We start from the raw sequence: 18,330 nt of genomic DNA on the forward strand, positions 1-18,330 counted from the left end.
CTTGAACTCAACTTAAAATAAGTAACCCAAATATTGAACAAATTAACTTGTCCATTACCATCAATGTAACATCACTTGAATTAGTAACAGCAAATTAAATGTGTTGACTCATCTGATTACAAAAAGGGAGCTGTCTCTCTAACCTCCAAGATAACAGATTACTCAAGAATTCTGGAACTTGCATGATTTCTCATATTACACAGCCTAAATCTCTACCTAAAGGATAATAACAACAGCAAGAAGCAAGAGCATCCAATCCATTGAGCTACTTCATCGTTTACTTCTCTTGATGCATGCCGATTCTTTTCACCTGAAATACAAGACCAACCATTCTGTTTGAATCCAAACTCAATTTAGGACCCCTTGAAGAATCCATAAAATTCTTATTAGGCAAAAGCAACACAACAAGCAAATACATGGCCTATCATTTGTTCATGTATAAGTTAATGGGGTCTTAACTTCCTAGCTTGAAACTACAGGGATATTATGCACATGTCTCATCTCATTCTACCTACACTGAAAAATTTACCCCTATGTTATTATGAATACCATCCATAATAAAAGAAGAAGAAAGAATATACTTTGCATTCAGAGATCGAGCACACCAGCTTTCAAATCAAACCAGAAAGAATATTTTATGGTTTAAGCAATCGGACAACAAAAGAAGCAGATTTACCTGAACTATGCCTGAAGCGACTACATCTAGGATGGAAGACATAGTGCTGCATCCTCCTCGGCTAAAGACACAACATAAGGCCGAACTTTGAATGTTTCAGTTATTGTATAGCTGAGCTCGTAATTCACCACTTTCGTCCCAAAAATACTGAACCTTCCTGCACTGTTGTAAGCAACCTCGGCATCAGCACCTTTCCTATAAACTACTCTAGCCCGGTTATTTTCCTTGTCAACTTCAGTTTGCGACTCCTTTATTGGTCCAAAATGCCTAAACATTTTACTCAGGCTCTTCTCAGCAGGTATAGTATCCACTTCAGAAAACTTCATTACAAGTTCAGCTGGTGCATTCTCATCAAAGTTTGCCGGTTTGTCTGAGACTGAAAGAGGAATATTGATCTGAGTCTGTCGTCTTCTGTAAGGTCGACGAGTCTTTTGAACCTGAGCAGGTTTCAACTCAACTGGCACAACTTGATAATTTCCTTTCTCAGTCGGTGACGTTTGCTCTTCACCACCATTATGAATCACTCTGTCTGTCCAGTATGTGTCGCCCATTTCCTCAAACTCAAATGCTTCAGTTTCTGTCACATTAGAATTGGATGGTCTACCTCTTTTCTTGCTTACCTTTTCTAGGGTACCTTGCTGCAAAGCCGACGAGTTTCGGAAATCTAAGAAAAAGCCAGCAGCAGTGTGAGATAAAACGTTCTCTTTATCAGGGTCTGTTGCTGCATAGTGAAGCTGGGACACAAAACTCTCAACAGAAAGAGTGTCACCATCAAAGTTACTACCCTTCAAAACTGAAGGCGATTCTGCCATCTGACTAGCAACTCTGGCTATGCATGCACCAATCTTAAAGGAGGGCCTTTGTGCAAAAGACACCTTTGCCAATGAGACAGTCTTCCTACCTTCTCCTGGTAAATCCTCACTCAGGACATCAGCCTTTCGTTTCACACCATTCGCCTTAATATCAGAACCAGCTTCATCCGTCCAGTATGTGTTGCCCATTTCCTCAAACTCGAATGCTTCAGTTCCCGTTACATTAGAATTACTGGGATCTTCTTCCATATCTGTATCTTCCTTTTGATTTGGCTCGATACTTCGGGCTTCATGAGTAATGTCCTCTTCCTCTCTCGTTGTATATTCTTGATCTGCTGTTTTCTTATCGAAGCATTCATGATCTTTGTTTTCATGATTTTCTTCAGATCCCAAAATTGCATGAGAGGCCTCTTTTGAACAATCGATGGCAGCAGGTGGAGATTTTTCTCCAGAAGCAACACATGCTCCACTCGATCCATTTTCAATACCAACCAAGGCATCTTCCTCTGCCATATCAGCAGCTTTCTTATCCTCTTTCAAAGAAATATTCCTGGTGTCGGTTTTAATGTCTTGTATATTTCCTGACCAAGATGATACACCACTGAAATCAATAAAGTTGGTAATATCAGAAGTTGGATCAAAAAGAGCATGATGATCCAACGGTTCAACTTCACCTGGATCAGCATTTTCAGAGGGACTGTTTGGGTTTGCTAAATCAGTAGAAATAATTGTTCCGGTAAGATCACTTGCCGCATCACCATTATCTTTCCGTTCGTCAATTTCCATTTCCTCTCGTACATTTGAAGTATTCACATTAGCGTCAGCTACTGGAATATCTTTAACATCATCTTCCACCTGTTCCTCTGTCGCATTATCAACCTCCATGGCTTCTCCGTTTTCTTCATTTTGGTTCACATTGGTTATTTGTCCTTCATCATTTATTTCAGCAGCAGAGCTAACTTCCAAAACAGTACCTGGATTTACTTCGTTTGTTTCCCTTTCACTCAATTGAATAGACTCCTCTAGAACTATAGCATCTTTGGTCTCTGATCCCACATTCTCTTCATTCCCCTGTTTGCTATCATCATCCATATTATTATCATCCACTTCACTCTTCTTTGCTGATTCCTTCTCTTGAATAACATCAGATGTCTCGCATAGTTTCTCTTGTTCGCCATCACCACCCATTCCTTTATCATCCTCCTTCTCTTGGCCAGCTTTCGTTTCAGCAATATCCTCAACTTCACAATTTTCCTTCTCATCAGATACTTCATTCCCACCAGAGATAACACTTTCCCCTTCTCCTGCACTTTCCTGACTTTCACCATGGTTAACTTCAGACTTAGGCGTCTCACCATTTCTCTCAACTTCAAGATCTGTGGTAGCATCAGTCAGTGCAACATCATCAACAACATTATCTTTAGGTTCCTCACCAGTAACCTCAACAACATCATCATCTTCAACGTTATGTTTAATCTCCTCCCCACTAACCTCAACATCATCATCAGCTTTCACATGTTCCTCATCAGAAACAAAATGATCCATATTGCCATCTCCAGTAGCTAAAACTCCATTAGTTGGATCTGCATCAATCCCACTAACACCTAATTCCGAAACCTGTACCGTGTTTGTAAACTCACCACCTAGGGTTTCAGTTTTAGAAGGTAAACCTAATCCCTTACCAGCTTCCTCCTCCATGGGCTCATTGAAAAACTCACTCTCCTCTCTCTGTTCCTCCATTAAAACTGTATCCGGGTTGCAGCTCAAAATCACTCAATACATCGATGGATCTTACACAAACGAAATTACGAAACTTGGCAACTGGGTAAGACAAGTTCCAGAATCAAAAACGAGAAAGACGATTTTTTTGGAATTTACCTCTAAGATCTTGCGAGAATTTGAGTAAAGAAACACAAAAGGGAAGAGCTTTGAGCTTGAAGAAGCGAATTGTAGAAGATGCTCTAGGAGAGAGAAAACATACGATCTCGTTTAATCGAACTTTTATTTCTGACACAGTCCCCAATCTTTTATCAAGTTTTATATTTAAGATCAAAAGTTTCGAAATGTACTAAAATAACCTTTTTAATTTGCCGTAATTGTGCACTTTGAATTTAAAAGGTGCTAAAATAACCTTTCATTATAAAAATTTAACGAACAATTAAAACTGACTGTAATTAGAACTTATACATATACCACCTCTATGTATTACATTCACAAATAATTAAGTTAACTATTCTATTTGAAGTAATGTTTATTTCTGAAAATTCTTTTATTAATGGTTTTAACTTTTAACTAAATACATGATGTATTAACACTTATATACTAAATTAGAGTTTGAATCCCACTGAACTTGCTTACCAAAATGTCGCATATAGAGTTGTTTGTAGTGTTTTCGTGAGTTGTAGAGAGAGCATGTCCATTATGGGATCTACAAACATTTTTTTGTTGGGGGCAAAAATTGATTAATTTTTGGAAAAAATCATATTTTTCTATGAGAACTATCGAATTGTATCAGAGTCAATGTCTTATACAACTATGAAAAATTATTTCTCAACCTATATTCACATGAATGCATAGTTTAATGTTTGATTAACCAAAAAATGGAAAAAAATAACCTCATTAAATCTGATTTTAATCCAAATAAAAGCCGGCCTGATTTGTAAATGACCTAACTCGATATCTTCTTCTGTAAGTGGAGTCGCGAGATCAGTGATTATCGTTAAAGGTTGTATATAGTTTAAGATCATAGAGAAGAAGATGGAGGAAGAAGAAGGGTGGATTAATCACTCAATGATTTTTCTCTCTTTTTATTATTTAGGTTCTTGAAGTTTTGATATGGGCTCAAAATTGTGATATGGATTCATTTTGCTACATTTTGAAAGTTTGGAGAAAGTGGCGAGAGAGATTATCAATGACAGTTCACTTAAGCACGTGATAATATCTTTGCTATGTTTCTGCTTTTGTAATTTTAAATTTTCATCAAATTTGATTTTTGTTTTCTTTTTTCTTGAGAAATTGGATGGAGAATGAATAGATATTGGCTCGGATCATTTATGAATTGGATCGGTTTTAAATTTGGTTTGGTATCAATGTTAAGCAGCTTGGTATTTGGTTTAGTTTGTAAACCGACTAAACCAAGATCTATGAGGAATTAGGTGGAAACTATGCATTCGTGGGGAACTAGGTTTGAAGAAATTTTTTCTGAGAACATATAAGACGTGGTGTGAGCTCTATAAAATATGATGTCATAGTTTGGGTGAGGAAATAGGACATTATCCTTTAAATTTTAGATATTAGAGCAAGCAGGAAAAATGTAAACCATATTTTTTATTTACATTGAGAAATGAAGGTTTATTAATTTTTGATGAGGGCGCTTGCACGGTTGTAATGCACCGAACCAAAACCGAGCCTAAAAAAACGGAACCGAAACCAAATCAAAAATTTTTAAAGACCAAATGGATCTTATACTCAAGATCCGAAAGTATCCAAAACCAAATTATACCGAACTGAAACCGAATGGATATCCGAAATATTTAAAATACAATTTATATACTTAAAATATTTGTTTTTTAGACAAAAAAAACTTTTAAAAAAATATATAAAAAGAAACAAAGATAACCGATAGTCAAACCAAACAACTAAAAAACATTCAAAATATGCAAATATCCGAAACAAAGCAGCACCTAAAAATATAAAAATACTCAAAAATATCCCAAAATTTCTGAATATCATAACATATCCAATTTTTTTTGGTTAAAACCAAACCAAAAATAATCCAAAAATATTAAATAATTAGATCAGTTTTTTGTTCAAGATCTGAAACCGAACCGAAATCGAAAGTAACCGAATCAAAACCAAACTGAATATCTGAACGCCCAGGACTAGTTGCACCCATACCTCAAGCTATAGGTCTGTCCTAATGGGGATGTCGTACAAGCAGAACTTTCTATTGTAGTAGATTTGAGTGTCGCATTGAAATCTGCACCTTAAGATTCATTGTTTTGTGAGAACTGTTCATAACAATCATCATAATATATCAAAACATCTCTAATGTTTAATTACATCTACATGTTTACTTAACTTGTGATTGGAATTATATAGCTCAATAAATGTGAATATGGTCAACAATAATTGTAGTTTATAGTTAATTGCTTGTGAGTGTGATCGACTATATATAGATTTGTGAATGTAATCAAATATTAGTACGTAGTATCCTATCAACTTTTCATATGATATATACTAGTTCTAGTTAATAACATGTTAGCGTGGAGTAAGAGAGCTTTATAAATCTTCTCGACTTCAAAAATAATCCATATTTTAGCTACATGCCATTAGATATCTTGAAGAAACTCTAATATAATTTCATGTTTCAGCTTTGAGAATCGGACACTAAGAAATTGATCGATCCGTATAAAGATTTGATCGAACTACGGTATTGGCAAAATCATTAAACTTCTATCGATCTCTTAGAATACAAAAAGGGAACTGTCTCTCTAACCTCCAAGATAGCAGATAGAATTCTTGAACTTGCATGATCTCCCCTAAAACCTTAATCTCTACCTAAAGGATAACAACAACAACAACAAGAAGAAGCAAGAGCATCCAATCTATTGAGCTACGTCGTCATCGTGTACTTCTCTTGATGCATGCCGATTCTTTCACCTGAAATACAAGATCAACCATTCTGTCTGAATCCAAATTCAATTTAGGACTCCTTGAAGAATCCATAAAAACAAGAAGTAAAGATATTATGCATATGTCTCTTCTTAGACTACCTACACTGAAAAATCTACACCTATGTTATTATTACTACCATCCATAATAAAAGGAGAAGAAAGAATATACTATACATTCAGAGATACAGCACACCAGCTTTCAAATCAGTAAGGCTTTATTTTATAGTTAAAGCATTTGGATAACAAAAGAAGCAGATTTACCTGAACTATGCCTGAAGCGACTACATCTAGGATGGGAGACATAGTGCTGCATCCTCCTCGCCTGAAGACACAACATTAGGCCGATCATTTAATGTTTCAGTTATCGTATAGCTGAGCTCGTAATTCACAGCTTTCGTCCCAAATATACTGAACCTTCCTGCGCTGTTGTAAGCAACCTCGGCATCAGCACCCTTCCTATAAACTACTCTAGCCCGTTTATTTTCCTTGTCAACTTCAGTTTGCGACTCCTTTATTGGTCCAAAACGCTTAAACATTTTACTCAGGCTCTTCTCAGGAGGTATAGTATCCACTTCAGAAAACTTCATTACAAGTTCAGCTGGTGCATTCTCATCAAAGTTTGCCGGTTTGCCAGAGACTGAAAGAGGAATATTGATCTGAGTCTGTCGTCTTCTGTAAGGCCGACGAGTCCTTTGAACCTGAGCAGGTTTTAACTCAACTGGCACAACTTGATAATTTCCTTTTTCAGTCGGTGATGTTTGCTCTTCACCACCATTATGGATCACTCTGTCCGTCCAGTATGTGTCGCCCATTTCCTCAACCTTGTATGCTTCAGTTCCTGTTACAGTAGAACTATTGGGATCTTCTTCCATTTCTGTATCTTCCTTTTGGTTTGGATTGATACTTTGGGCTTCATGAGTAATGTCCTCTTCCTCTCTCATTGTATCTTTTTGATCTGCTGTTTCCTTATCATGATCTTTATTTTCTTGATTTTCTTCAGATACCAAAATTGTATCAGAGGCCTCTTTTGAACAATAGATAGCAGCAGCTGGAGAGTTTGCTCCACTCGATCCATTTTCAATACCCACCAAGGCATCTTCCTCTGTCATATCAGCAGCTTTCTTATCCTCTTTCGAAGATATATTCCTCGTGTCGGTTTTAAGGTCTTGTATATTTCCTGACCAAGATGATACACCACTGAAATCAATAAAGTTGGTAATATCAGAAGTTGGATCAAAAAGAGCATGATGATCCAACGGTTCAACTTCACCTGGATCAGCATTTTCAGAGGGACTGTTTGGGTTTGCTAAATCAGTAGACACAATTGTTCCGGTAAGATCACTTGCCGCATCAGCATTATCTTTCCGTTCGCTAATTTCCATTTCCTCTAGTTCATTCACGTCAGCTTCAGCTACTGGAATATCTTTAACATCATCTTCCACTTGTTCCTCTGCCTCATTATCAATCTCCATGGCTTCTCCATTTTCTTCATTTTGGTTAACTTCCGAAACAGTACCTGGAATTACTTCGTTTGTTTCCCTTTCGCTTAATTGATTAAACTCCTCTGGAACTATAGCATCTCCGGTCTCTGATCCCACATTCTCCTCATTTCCCTGTTTGCTATCATCTTCCATATTCTTATCATCCATTTCACTCTTCTTTGGTGATTCCTCAGCCTTGTTCTCGTAATCACCATTATTCTCATAAGTTACATTTTCCCCTTCTCCTGCACTTTCATGACTTTCACTATGGTTACTCTTAACTTCAGACTTAGCCGTCTCACCTTTTCTCTCAACTTCAAGATCCGTAGTAGCATCAGTCAGTGCAACATCAACGTTATCTTTAGTCTCCTCACCACTAACCTCAACATCATTATCAACGTTATCTCTAGTCTCCTCACCACTAACCTCAACAACATCATCATCATCATCAACGTTATCTTCTGTCTCCTCAACATCATCAGCTTTCACATGTTCCTGATCAGAAACCAAATTATCCGTATTGCCATCTCCATTATTTGGATCTGCTTCAATCCCACTAACACCGGAAACACCTGAATCCGAAACCTGTACCGTGTTTGTATCCTCACCACCTAGGGTTTCAGTTTCAGAAGATAAACCAAATCCCTTACCAGCTTCCTCCTCCATGGGTTCATTGCAAAACTCACTCTCCTCTCTCTGTTCCTCCATTAAAAGAGTATCTAGGTTGCAGCTCAAAATCACTCAGTACATCGATGGATCTTACACTAACAAAAATGCGAAACTTGGCAACTGGGTATGGAAAGTTTCAGATTTGCAAGAACCAAGAACGAGAAAGATGAAATTTTTAGGAATTTACCTCTAAGATCTTGCGAGAATTTGGAGTAAGGAAACACAAACAAAACGGTAGGGCTTTGAGGTTGAAGAAGCGAAGTGAGATATTTACTTACGATCCCGTTTAATCGAATTAGCTTACTTATATATTTCTGAGACATAACCCTGAAGTTTTATCAATTTCTGAGACATAACCCTGAAGTTTTATTATGTTTTGTTTTTAATATCAAAACTTTTGAAATATGATTATATAACCTTTTGTAATTATCCGTAATTGTGCACTTTGAGTTTTAAAGGTGCTAATAAAAAACCTTTCATAAAAAAAAATATACAATTTTTCGTAATGGTGAAAATTGAAAACATTTTTAAAATAAAACAATCTCTTATTATTGATACATAAAAGATTATGAGCTAGTCATGATCCTTTTATCATTCCCACGAATTTCTCAAGTGAATTCTGTTACCACGTGATATATATATCCATTTGCTTGCTTGTCTACTTCCCCGTTTCGGATTCCATGGCCCTGAGAAGTCTAAGGCGCAGGGATGAAGAGGATACGGATGTGACCGAAGAATGCAGTGGTGCTCTGTTACTTGCAACAAACATTTTTCAAACCGATGACCATCAATGTCCTAACATCAATTGGTATAGTAACAGCAAACTAAATGTGTTGAGTCATCAGATTACAAAAAGGGAATTGTCTCTCTAACCTCCAAGATAACAGATTACTTGAAGGATTCTGGAACTTTTACATAATTTCTCATATTACACAGCCTAAATCTCTACCTTAAGGATAACAACAACAACAACAACAACAACAACAAGCAATCAAGAGCATCCAATCCATTGAGCTATGTCATCGTTTACTTCTCTTGATTCTTTCACCTGAAATACACGATCAACCATTCTGTTTGAATCCAAATTCAATTTAGGACCCTTTGAAGAATCCATAAAATACCGATTGGGAAAAAACAACACAATAAGCAAAGATATTATGCATATGTCTCTTCTCATTCTACCTACAAGGAAAATTCTACACCTACGATAATACAACCATCCATTCAGAGATACAGAACACCAGCTTTCAAATCAGTATGCTTTATTTTATAGTTTAAGCATTCGGACAACAAAAGAAGCATATTTACCTGAACAATGTCTGAACTCTGAAGCGACTACATTGAAGATGGAAGACATAGTGTTGCATCCTCCTCGCCTAAAGACACAACATAAGGCCGAACTTTGAAAGTTTCAGTTATCGTATAGCTGAGCTCGTAATTCACCGCTTTCGTCCCAAAAACACTGAACCTTCCTGCACTGTTGTAAGCAACCTCGGCATCAGCACCCTTCCTATAAACTACTCTAGCCCGGTTATTTTCCTTGTCAACTTCAGTTTGCGACTCCTTTATTGGTCCAAAATGCCTAAACATTTTACTCAGGGTCTTCTCAGTAGGTATAGTATCCTCTTCACAAAACTTCATTACAAGTTCAGCTGGTGCATTCTCATCAAAATTTGGTGGTTTTTCTGAGACTGAAAGAGGAATATTGATCTGAGTCTGTCGTCTTCTGTAAGGTCGACGAGTCCTCTGAACCTGAGTAGGTTTCAACTCAACTGGCACAATTTGATACTTTCCTTTTTCAGTTGGTGATGTTTGTTCTTCGCCACCATTATGGATCACTCTGTCCGTCCAGTATGTATCGCCCATTTCCTCAAACTCGAATGCTTCAGTTCCTGTTGCATTAGAACTGGACAGTCTAGCTCTTTTCTTGCTTACCTTTTCTGGGGTACCTTGCTGCAAAGCTGAGGAGTTTCGGAAATCTAAGAAAAAGCCAGCAGCAATGTCTGATACAACGTTCTCTTTATCAGGGTCTGTTGCTGCACAGTGAAGCTGGGACACAAAACTCTCAACAGAAAGAGTTTCACCATCAAAGTTACTACCCTTCAAAACTGAAGGCGATTCTGCCATCTGACTAGCAACTCTGGCTATGCATGCACCAATCTTAAAGGAGGGCCTTTGTGCAAAAGACACCTTTGCCAATGAGACAGTCTTCCTACCTTCTCCTGGTGAATCCTCACTCAGGACATCAGCCTTTCGTTTCACACCATTGGTCTTAATATCAGAACCAGCTTCATCCGTCCAGTATGTGTCGCCCATTTCCTCAAACTCAGATGCTTCAGTTCCGGTTACAATAGAATTATTGGGATCTTTTTCCATTTCTGTATCTTCATTTTGGTTTGGATCGACACTTTGGGCTTCATGAGTAATGTCCTCTTCCATTCTCATTGTAACTTTTTGATCTAAGCATTCATGATCTTTACTTTCTTGATTTTCTTCAGATCCCAAAATTGCATCAGCTGGAGATTTTGCTCCAGAAGCAACACGTGCTTCACTCGATCCATTTTCGATACCCACCGAGGCAACTTCCTCTGCCATATCAGCAGCTTTCTTATTCTCTTTCGAAGATATATTACTGGTGTCGGTTTTAATGTCTTGTATATTTCCTGACCAAGATGATACACCACTGAAATCAATAAAGTTGGTAATATCAGAAGTTGGATCAAAAAGAGCATGATGATCCAACGGTTCAACTTCACCTGGATCAGCATTTTCAGAGGGACTGTTTGGGTTTGCTAAATCAGTAGAAACAATTGTTCCGGTAAGATCACTTGCCGCATCAGCATTATCTTTCCGTTCGTCAATTTCCATTTCCTCTCGTACATTTGAAGTATTCACGTCAGCTTCAGCTACTGGAATATCTTTAACATCATCTTCCACCTGTTCCTCTGTCGCATTATCAACCTCCATGGCTTCTCCGTTTTCTTCATTTTGGTTAACATTGGTTATTTTTCCTTTTTCATTCATTTCAGCAGCAGAGCTAACTTCCAAAACTGTAACTGGATTTACTTCATTAGTTTCCTTTTCGCTCAATTGAATAGACTCCTCTAGAACTGTAGCATCTTTGGTCTCTGATCCCACATTCTCTTCATGTCCATGTTTGCTATCAACATCCATATTATTATTATTCACGTCACTCTTCTTTGCTGATTCCTTCTCTTGATCAGCGCCTGATGTCTCGCATCCCAAATTACACTCCTCATCGTAAGAATGACATAGTTTCTCTTGTTCACCATCATCACCCATTCTTTTATCATCGTCCTCGATATTCTTTGTGGATTCCTTCTCTTGGCTAGCTTTCTTTCCAGCAATATCCTCAACTTCACAATTTACCTTCTCATCAGATATCTCAATCCCACCAGAGATTACACTCTCCCCTTCTCCTGCACTTTCATGACTTTCACCATGGTTACTCTTAACTTCAGAGTTAGCCATCTCACCTTTTCTCCCAATTCCAGGTTCCTCTATAGCAGCATCAGTAAGTGCAACATCATCATCATCAACAACGTTATCTTTAGTATCCTCACCAGTATCCTCAACTTCACAATTTGTCTTCTCATCAGATACCTCATTCCCACCAGAGGTTACACTTTCATGACTTTCACCGTGGTTGGTCTTAACTTCAGACGTAGCTGTCTCACCATTTCTCTCAACTTCGAGATCCGTGTTAGCATCAGTCAGTGAAACTTCATCATCAACATTATCTTTAGGTTCCTCACCACTAACCTCAACATCATCATCAACGTTATCTCTAAGTTCCTCACCACTAACCTCAACAACATCAGCATCATCAGCGTTATCTCTCGTCTCCTCACCATTAACCTCAACATCATCAGCTTTCATTTGTTCCTCATCAGAAACCAAATTATCCGTATTGCCATCTTCAGTAGCTAAAACTCCATTATTTGGATCTGCATCAATCCCACTAATACCTGAATCCGAAACCTGTACCGTGTTTGTATCTTCGCCTACTAGGGTTTCAGTTCTACCAGCTTCCTCCTCCATGGACTCATTGAAAAACTCACTCTCTTCTCTCTGTTCCTCCATTAAAGAGTATCTGGGTTGTAGCTGAAGATCACTCAATACATAGACTGAGCTTAAAATTGCAAAACTTGACAAATGGGTATGAAGAGTTCCAGACCCAACAACGAGAAAGATGAATTTTTGGGAGTTTACCTCTTATTATCTTGTGAGAATTCGAGTAAAGAAACTCAAAAGGGAAGGGCTTTGAGGTTGAAGAAGCGAAGGGGATACTCGAAGAGAGAGAAACCTTTATGATCCCGTTTATCGAACCAGCCCAGAAAGTTTTTTTTATTTCTGACATATATCCCTGAAAGTTTATCAAGTTTTGTTTTTTAAATCGAACTTCGAAATGTGCTGAAATAACCTTTTTAATTTGTCGTAATTGTGCCCTTTGAGTTTGAAAGGTGCTAAAAGAACCTTTTCTTTATAAAAATTTAACGCACAACAAAATCCATGAATGGTGTACACAATAATGCATTCCAACCAAGAATGCATTTCATGATACCATTCAAACCAATTTTTTTTTTATTAACATTTTTTTATTAAAAAAAATGAGATTTGCGGATTTAATCAACATATATAGACATGAAACACCTTTTAAAACATTAGTAGTATTTGCTTACCGTTCCATAAATATCGCAAACAACACTTGTCTCGCAAATATATTTTTTCTAAATATTATAATTAAACCGTACCGCATATTAAACTCAGTTCTCCTGTACAGTCAAATATGTTGTCACCATTCGCACCCTTAGTTAAAATAAGTTGCCCATATATTGAACAAACTGACTTCTCCCGATCACTTCACATAATAACCATTACCATCAATGTCCTAACAACACTTGGTTTAGTAACAGCAAATTAAATGTACAAAAAGGGAACTGTCTCTCTAACCTCCAAGATAACAGATACAATTCTGGAACTTACATGATTTCTCATATTACACAGCCTAAATCTCTACCTAAAGGATAACAACAACAACAAGAAGCAAGCAAGAGCATCCAATCCATTGAGCTACGTCATCGTTTACTTCTCTTGATGCATGCCGATTCTTTCACCTGAAATACAAGATCAACCATTCTGTTTGAATCCAAACTCAACTTAGGCAAACAACAACACAAGAAGCAAAGACATGGCCATCGTTTAGTCTTCCTAGCTTATATCTACGGGAATATTATGCATATGTCTCTTCCCATTCTACCTATGTTATTACTACCATCCACATTACAAGAATAAGAAAGAACATACTATGCATTCGGGAATACAACACACCAGCTTCCATATCAGTAGGCTTTATTTATATTTTAAGCATTCAGCCAATAAAAGAAGCAGATTTACCTGAACTATGATGGAAGGCATATTACTGCATCCTCTTCACCTAAAGACACAACATAAGGCTGAACTTTGAATGTTTCTGTTATCGTATAGCTGAGCTCGTAATTCACCGCTTTCGTCCCAAAAATACTGAACCTTCCTGCGCTGTTGTAAGCAACTTCGGCATCAGCACCCTTCCTATAAACTACTCTAGCCCGTTTATTTTCCTTGTCAACTTCAGTTTGCGACTCCTTTATTGGTCCAAAATGCCTAAACATTTTACTCAGGCTCTTTTCAGGAGGTATCGTATCCACTTCAGAAAACTTCATTACAAGTTCAGCTGGTGCATTCTCATCAAAGTTTGCCGGTTTGTCTGAGACTGAAAGAGGAATATTGATCTGAGTCTGTCGTCTTCTGTAAGGTCGACGAGTCCTTTGAACCTGAGCAGGTTTCAACTCAACTGGCACAACCTGATAATTTTCTTTTTCAGTTGGTGATGTTTGCTCTTCACCACCATTGTGGATCACTCTGTCCGTCCAGTATGTGTCGCCCATTTCCTCAAACTCGAATGCTTCAGTCCCTGTAGAATTAGATGGTCTACCTCTTTTCTTGCTTACCAGTTCTGGGGTACCTTGCTGCAAAGCCGAGGAGTTTCGGAAATCTAAGAAAAAGCCAGCAGCAATTTCAGAGACAATGTTCTCTTTATCAGGGTCTGTTGCTGCATAGTGAAGCTGGGACACAAAACTCTCAACAGAAAGAGTTTCACCATCAAAGTTACTACCCTTCAAAACTGAAGACGATCCTGCCATCTGACTAGCAGCTCTTGCTATGCATGCACCAATCTTAAAGGAGGGCCTTTGTGCAAAAGACACCTTTGCCAATGAGAAAGTCTTCCTACCTTCTCCTGGTGAATCCTCACTCAGGACATCAGCCTTTTGTTTCACGCCATTGGACTTAATATCAGAACCAGCTTCATCAGCAGCATAATCAGAAATATTGGGATATTCTTCAATTTCTGTATCTTCCTTTTTGTTTGGATCGTCGATACTTTGGGATTCATGAGTAATGTCCTCTTCCTCTCTCATTGTATCGTTTTGGTCTGCTGTTTCCTTCTCTAAGCATTCATGATCTTTACTTTCTTGATTTTCTTCAGATCCCAAAATTGCATCAGATGCCTCTTTTGAACAATCTATAGTAGCAGCTGGAGATTGTGCTCCAGAAGCAACACGTGCTTCACTAGATCCATTTTCAATACTCACCGAGGCAACTTCATCTGCTATATCAGCAGCTTTCTTATCCTCTTTCAAAGATATATTCCTGGTGTCGGTTTTGAGGTCTTGTATATTTCCTGACCAAGATGATACACCACTGAAATCAATAAAGTTGGTAATATCAGAAGTTGGATCAAAAAGAGCATGATGATCCAACGGTTCAACTTCACCTGGAGCAGCATTTTCAGAGGGACTGTTTGGGATTGCTAAATCAGTAAGATCATTTGCCGTATCAGCATTATCTTTCCGTTCGTCAATTTCCATTTCATCTACTACATTGGAATTATTCACGTCAGCTTCAGCTTCTGAAATATCTTGAGTTTGCACCACACTTGCACCCGCAGATTCATTGCAAGCACTATCCAATGCACCACATACTTTAACATCATCTTCCACCTGTTCCTCTGCCTCATTATCGATCTCCATGGCTTCTCCGTTTTCTTCTTTTTGATCAACACTGGTTAATTTTCCTTCATCATTTATTTCAGAAGCAGAGTTAACTTCCAAAACAGTACCTGATGTTACTTCCTTTGTTTCCCTTTCGCTAAATTGATTAGACTCCTCTGGAACTACAGCAGCTTCACTCTTCTTTGCTGATTCCTTCTCTTGGTCAGCCTTCTTCTCGGAATCACCATTATCCTCAACTTCACAATTTGCCTCCTCATCAGAAACATATTTCCCTTCTCCATGGTTACTCTTAACTTCAGACTTAGCCGTAAGTGCAACATCATCATCAACGTTATCTTTAGGTTCCTCACCACTAACCTCAACATCATCATCAACGTTATCTTTAGGTTCCTTACCACTAACCTCAACATCATCATCAACGTTATCTCTAGGTTCCTCGCCACTAACCTCAACATCATCAGCTTTCACTTGTTCCTCTTCATCAGAAACCAAATTATCCGTATTGCCATCTTGAGTCGCTGAAACACCAACATCTGGATCTGCATCAATCCCACTAACACCTGAATCCGAAACATGTACCGTGTGTGTATCCTCACCACCTAGGGTTTCATTTTTAGAGGATAAACCTAATCCCTTAGTAGCTTCCTCCTCCATGGGCTCATTGCAAAACTCACTATCTTCTCTCTGTTCCTCCATTAATAGAGTATTTGGGTTGCAGCTCATAATCACTCAGTACATCGATGGATCGTACACAAACGAAATTGCGAAACTTGGCAACTGGGTATGGATTTTTCCAGAATCAAGAATGAAAAAGATGACTTTTTGGGAATTTAATTCTAAGATCTTTCGAGAATTGGAGTAAAGAAACTCAAAAAAGGAAGGGATTTGAGGTTGAAGAAGCGAAGGAGATGCTCGAGGAGTGAGAAAAGTGAAAACATACGATCCAGCCCAGAGAAAACTTTTATTTCTGAGATATAACCCTGAAAGTTTATCAAGTTTTGTATTGAAGATCGGATGTTTTGAAATGCACTAAAATAACCTTTTTGATTTGCCGTAATTGTGCATTTTGAGTTTAAAAAGCTAAAAAAACCTTTTCATTATAAAAGTTAAAAATTTATCGCATAATGAAAACTGACTATAATTATACTTATGTTCCTCCGACCAAAAAAAGGAATAATTAGGTGGTGCATTGGATAAAATTTGAAGTCATATCTTTTCGCAAGAATTATAGCATCGTATAATAGCCCAAACTCTAACGACAGTCCTATATAGTATATAGGCATGACCACACTTATAGTTAATGCGGTTATGGTTAATTAACCATTGGTTAACGGTTATAATTTTTTTAACCATAACTTTAACTATTATATATAAGGTTAAGACGGTTACGGTTATATATGGTTAGATCCGGTTACAGTTATTTGATGATTATTATAATATTAATATTGAAGATAAAATCTTAAGAAATACTATTTATTTTACAAGTAAAAAATATATGTGATTTCAAATATTTAGTTAAATCTGGGTATTGGATCGAAATTGAGAAACTCAACATCAAATACACACGGAAATAAGAATAAAAATAGTTTAGTATGAAATTTTTGATTACTTACTAGTGCATTGTTATGTTGCTTTTTATAAGGTGAAATTTTTATCCAAATATTTGATGCGTCTTTTCATTGTATACAGTTATAAATGTTGTTTAAAACCTTCTAAAACCTTATAAATATTTGGATTTAGTCTCCCAGTAATAATAATAAGAATCTTGATGTATCTTATCAACCATATAAAAGTTTATAATTTTTCATATTTGAAAATAGATATTTTTGAAAATAAATAGAAAAGAGGGGTATTTTTAAAAAGGATACACTAAAAGAGGTATTTCTCAAAAATTCTCAGGATTTAATATGTGGTTAACCGACGTTTTATTATGGTTATGGTTAATTAATGGTTACGGTTAGTTTTTTTTTAACCGTAACTAATTTACTTGTACGTTTAACGGTTATGATTTTTGACCGTTTTATATGGTTACTGTCCAGTTACTGTTGATAAACGATCCGGTTACGGTTAAAAATATGATTAAAGTTAGCTTTTGGTGATGCCAAGTCCTATATATCCATGAAAAATATTTCTAAACCTATATTTACGTCAGTGCATAGTTTAAAGCTTGGTTAACCATTAAACACAGACTCGATTCGTAAATTACCCGACCAATATCTTCTTCTTTGAGGTGGTGCATTGGATAAAATTTTAAGTCATATTTTTCACAAGAATTATAGCATCGTATAATAGCCCTGACACCGTCATGTATAGGCATGACCACAATTATGGTTAATACTATAGTTAATTAACCACCGGTTAACGGTTATAATTTTCTTTAACCAAAACTTTAACCATTATACATAATTTTCTTTAAACAAAACTTTAACCATTATATATACGATTAAGACGGTTATGGTTATATACGCTTACGGTTAATTACGGTTACGGTTACGGTTATTTGATGATCATTATAATATTAATATTGGAGATAAAATCTTATGAAATACTATTTATTTTACAAGTAAAAAATATATGTGATTTCAAATATTTATAGTGAATTAGTTAAATCTGGGTATTGGATCGAAATTGAGAAACTCAACGTCAAATACACACGGAAATAAGAATAAAAATAGTTTATTATGAAATATTTTGATTACTTATGAGTTCAACTTGTTATGTTACTTTTAATAAGGTGAAATTTTTATCCAAATATTTGATGTGTCTTTTTATTGTATACAGTTATAATATAATTTATTTTAAAGATTTAATATGCGTTTAACCGGCGATTTATTACGGTTATAGTTAATTAACAGTTACGGTTAATCTTTTTTAACTATAACTAATTTACTTGTACGGTTAACGGTTACGATTTCTAACTGTTTTATATACGGTTACGGTTGA

At 36.8% G+C, this 18,330-nt stretch overlaps 3 protein-coding genes across 10 annotated transcripts; all 3 read right to left on the minus strand.

The window, feature by feature from the left end:
- Positions 1 to 62: 62 nt before the first annotated feature.
- On the minus strand, positions 63 to 12,621 carry LOC17895540 (dentin sialophosphoprotein). 5 transcript variants are annotated; one of them, XM_023788022.1, is made up of 3 exons: positions 11,071 to 12,616; positions 677 to 2,069; positions 63 to 310 (listed from the first exon to the last, which is right to left on the minus strand). In XM_023788022.1, the coding sequence occupies exons 1-2, from the start codon at positions 12,416 to 12,418 to the stop codon at positions 703 to 705; spliced, it is 2,715 nt and encodes a 904-aa protein (XP_023643790.1). In that variant the 5' UTR covers positions 12,419 to 12,616; the 3' UTR covers positions 63 to 310; positions 677 to 702. The 5 variants fall into 5 exon arrangements, with proteins under 5 accessions (XP_023643790.1, XP_023643792.1, XP_023643789.1 ...); XM_023788024.1 differs by lacking the exon at positions 11,071 to 12,616 and adding an exon at positions 2,163 to 3,428; XM_023788021.1 differs by lacking the exons at positions 63 to 310; positions 677 to 2,069 and adding an exon at positions 9,096 to 9,362 and having other exon boundaries at positions 9,623 to 11,296; positions 11,333 to 12,621.
- On the minus strand, positions 63 to 16,331 carry LOC17895596 (putative RNA exonuclease pqe-1). 3 transcript variants are annotated; one of them, XM_023788026.1, is made up of 3 exons: positions 15,150 to 16,330; positions 13,733 to 15,056; positions 13,150 to 13,452 (listed from the first exon to the last, which is right to left on the minus strand). In XM_023788026.1, the coding sequence occupies exons 1-2, from the start codon at positions 16,108 to 16,110 to the stop codon at positions 13,738 to 13,740; spliced, it is 2,280 nt and encodes a 759-aa protein (XP_023643794.1). In that variant the 5' UTR covers positions 16,111 to 16,330; the 3' UTR covers positions 13,150 to 13,452; positions 13,733 to 13,737. The 3 variants fall into 3 exon arrangements, with proteins under 3 accessions (XP_023643793.1, XP_023643794.1, XP_006300759.1); XM_023788025.1 differs by lacking the exon at positions 13,150 to 13,452 and adding an exon at positions 63 to 310 and having other exon boundaries at positions 13,733 to 16,331; XM_006300697.2 differs by having other exon boundaries at positions 13,733 to 16,330.
- LOC17894850 (protein PFC0760c) lies at positions 5,881 to 8,541 on the minus strand. 2 transcript variants are annotated; one of them, XM_023788027.1, is made up of 3 exons: positions 7,435 to 8,541; positions 6,426 to 7,341; positions 5,881 to 6,150 (listed from the first exon to the last, which is right to left on the minus strand). In XM_023788027.1, exons 1-2 carry the CDS (start codon positions 8,351 to 8,353, stop codon positions 6,452 to 6,454), a joined length of 1,809 nt encoding a protein of 602 aa, XP_023643795.1. In that variant the 5' UTR covers positions 8,354 to 8,541; the 3' UTR covers positions 5,881 to 6,150; positions 6,426 to 6,451. The 2 variants fall into 2 exon arrangements, with proteins under 2 accessions (XP_023643795.1, XP_006301420.1); XM_006301358.2 differs by having other exon boundaries at positions 6,426 to 8,541.
- Positions 16,332 to 18,330: the final 1,999 nt, after the last annotated feature.

The sequence above is a fragment of the Capsella rubella genome, unplaced genomic scaffold (genome assembly GCF_000375325.1).
Source record: "Capsella rubella cultivar Monte Gargano unplaced genomic scaffold, Caprub1_0 scaffold_2, whole genome shotgun sequence".
In the NCBI taxonomy this organism is placed as follows: Eukaryota; Viridiplantae; Streptophyta; class Magnoliopsida; order Brassicales; family Brassicaceae; genus Capsella; species Capsella rubella.

Excerpts from the sequence above, each read along its gene's own strand:
- LOC17894850 (XM_006301358.2), bottom strand. The coding sequence starts at position 8,353 with ATGGAGGAACAGAGAGAGGAGAGTGAGTTTTGCAATGAACCCATGGAG.
- LOC17895540 (XM_006301888.2), bottom strand. The coding sequence starts at position 12,418 with ATGGAGGAACAGAGAGAAGAGAGTGAGTTTTTCAATGAGTCCATGGAG.
- LOC17895596 (XM_023788025.1), bottom strand. The coding sequence starts at position 16,110 with ATGAGCTGCAACCCAAATACTCTATTAATGGAGGAACAGAGAGAAGAT.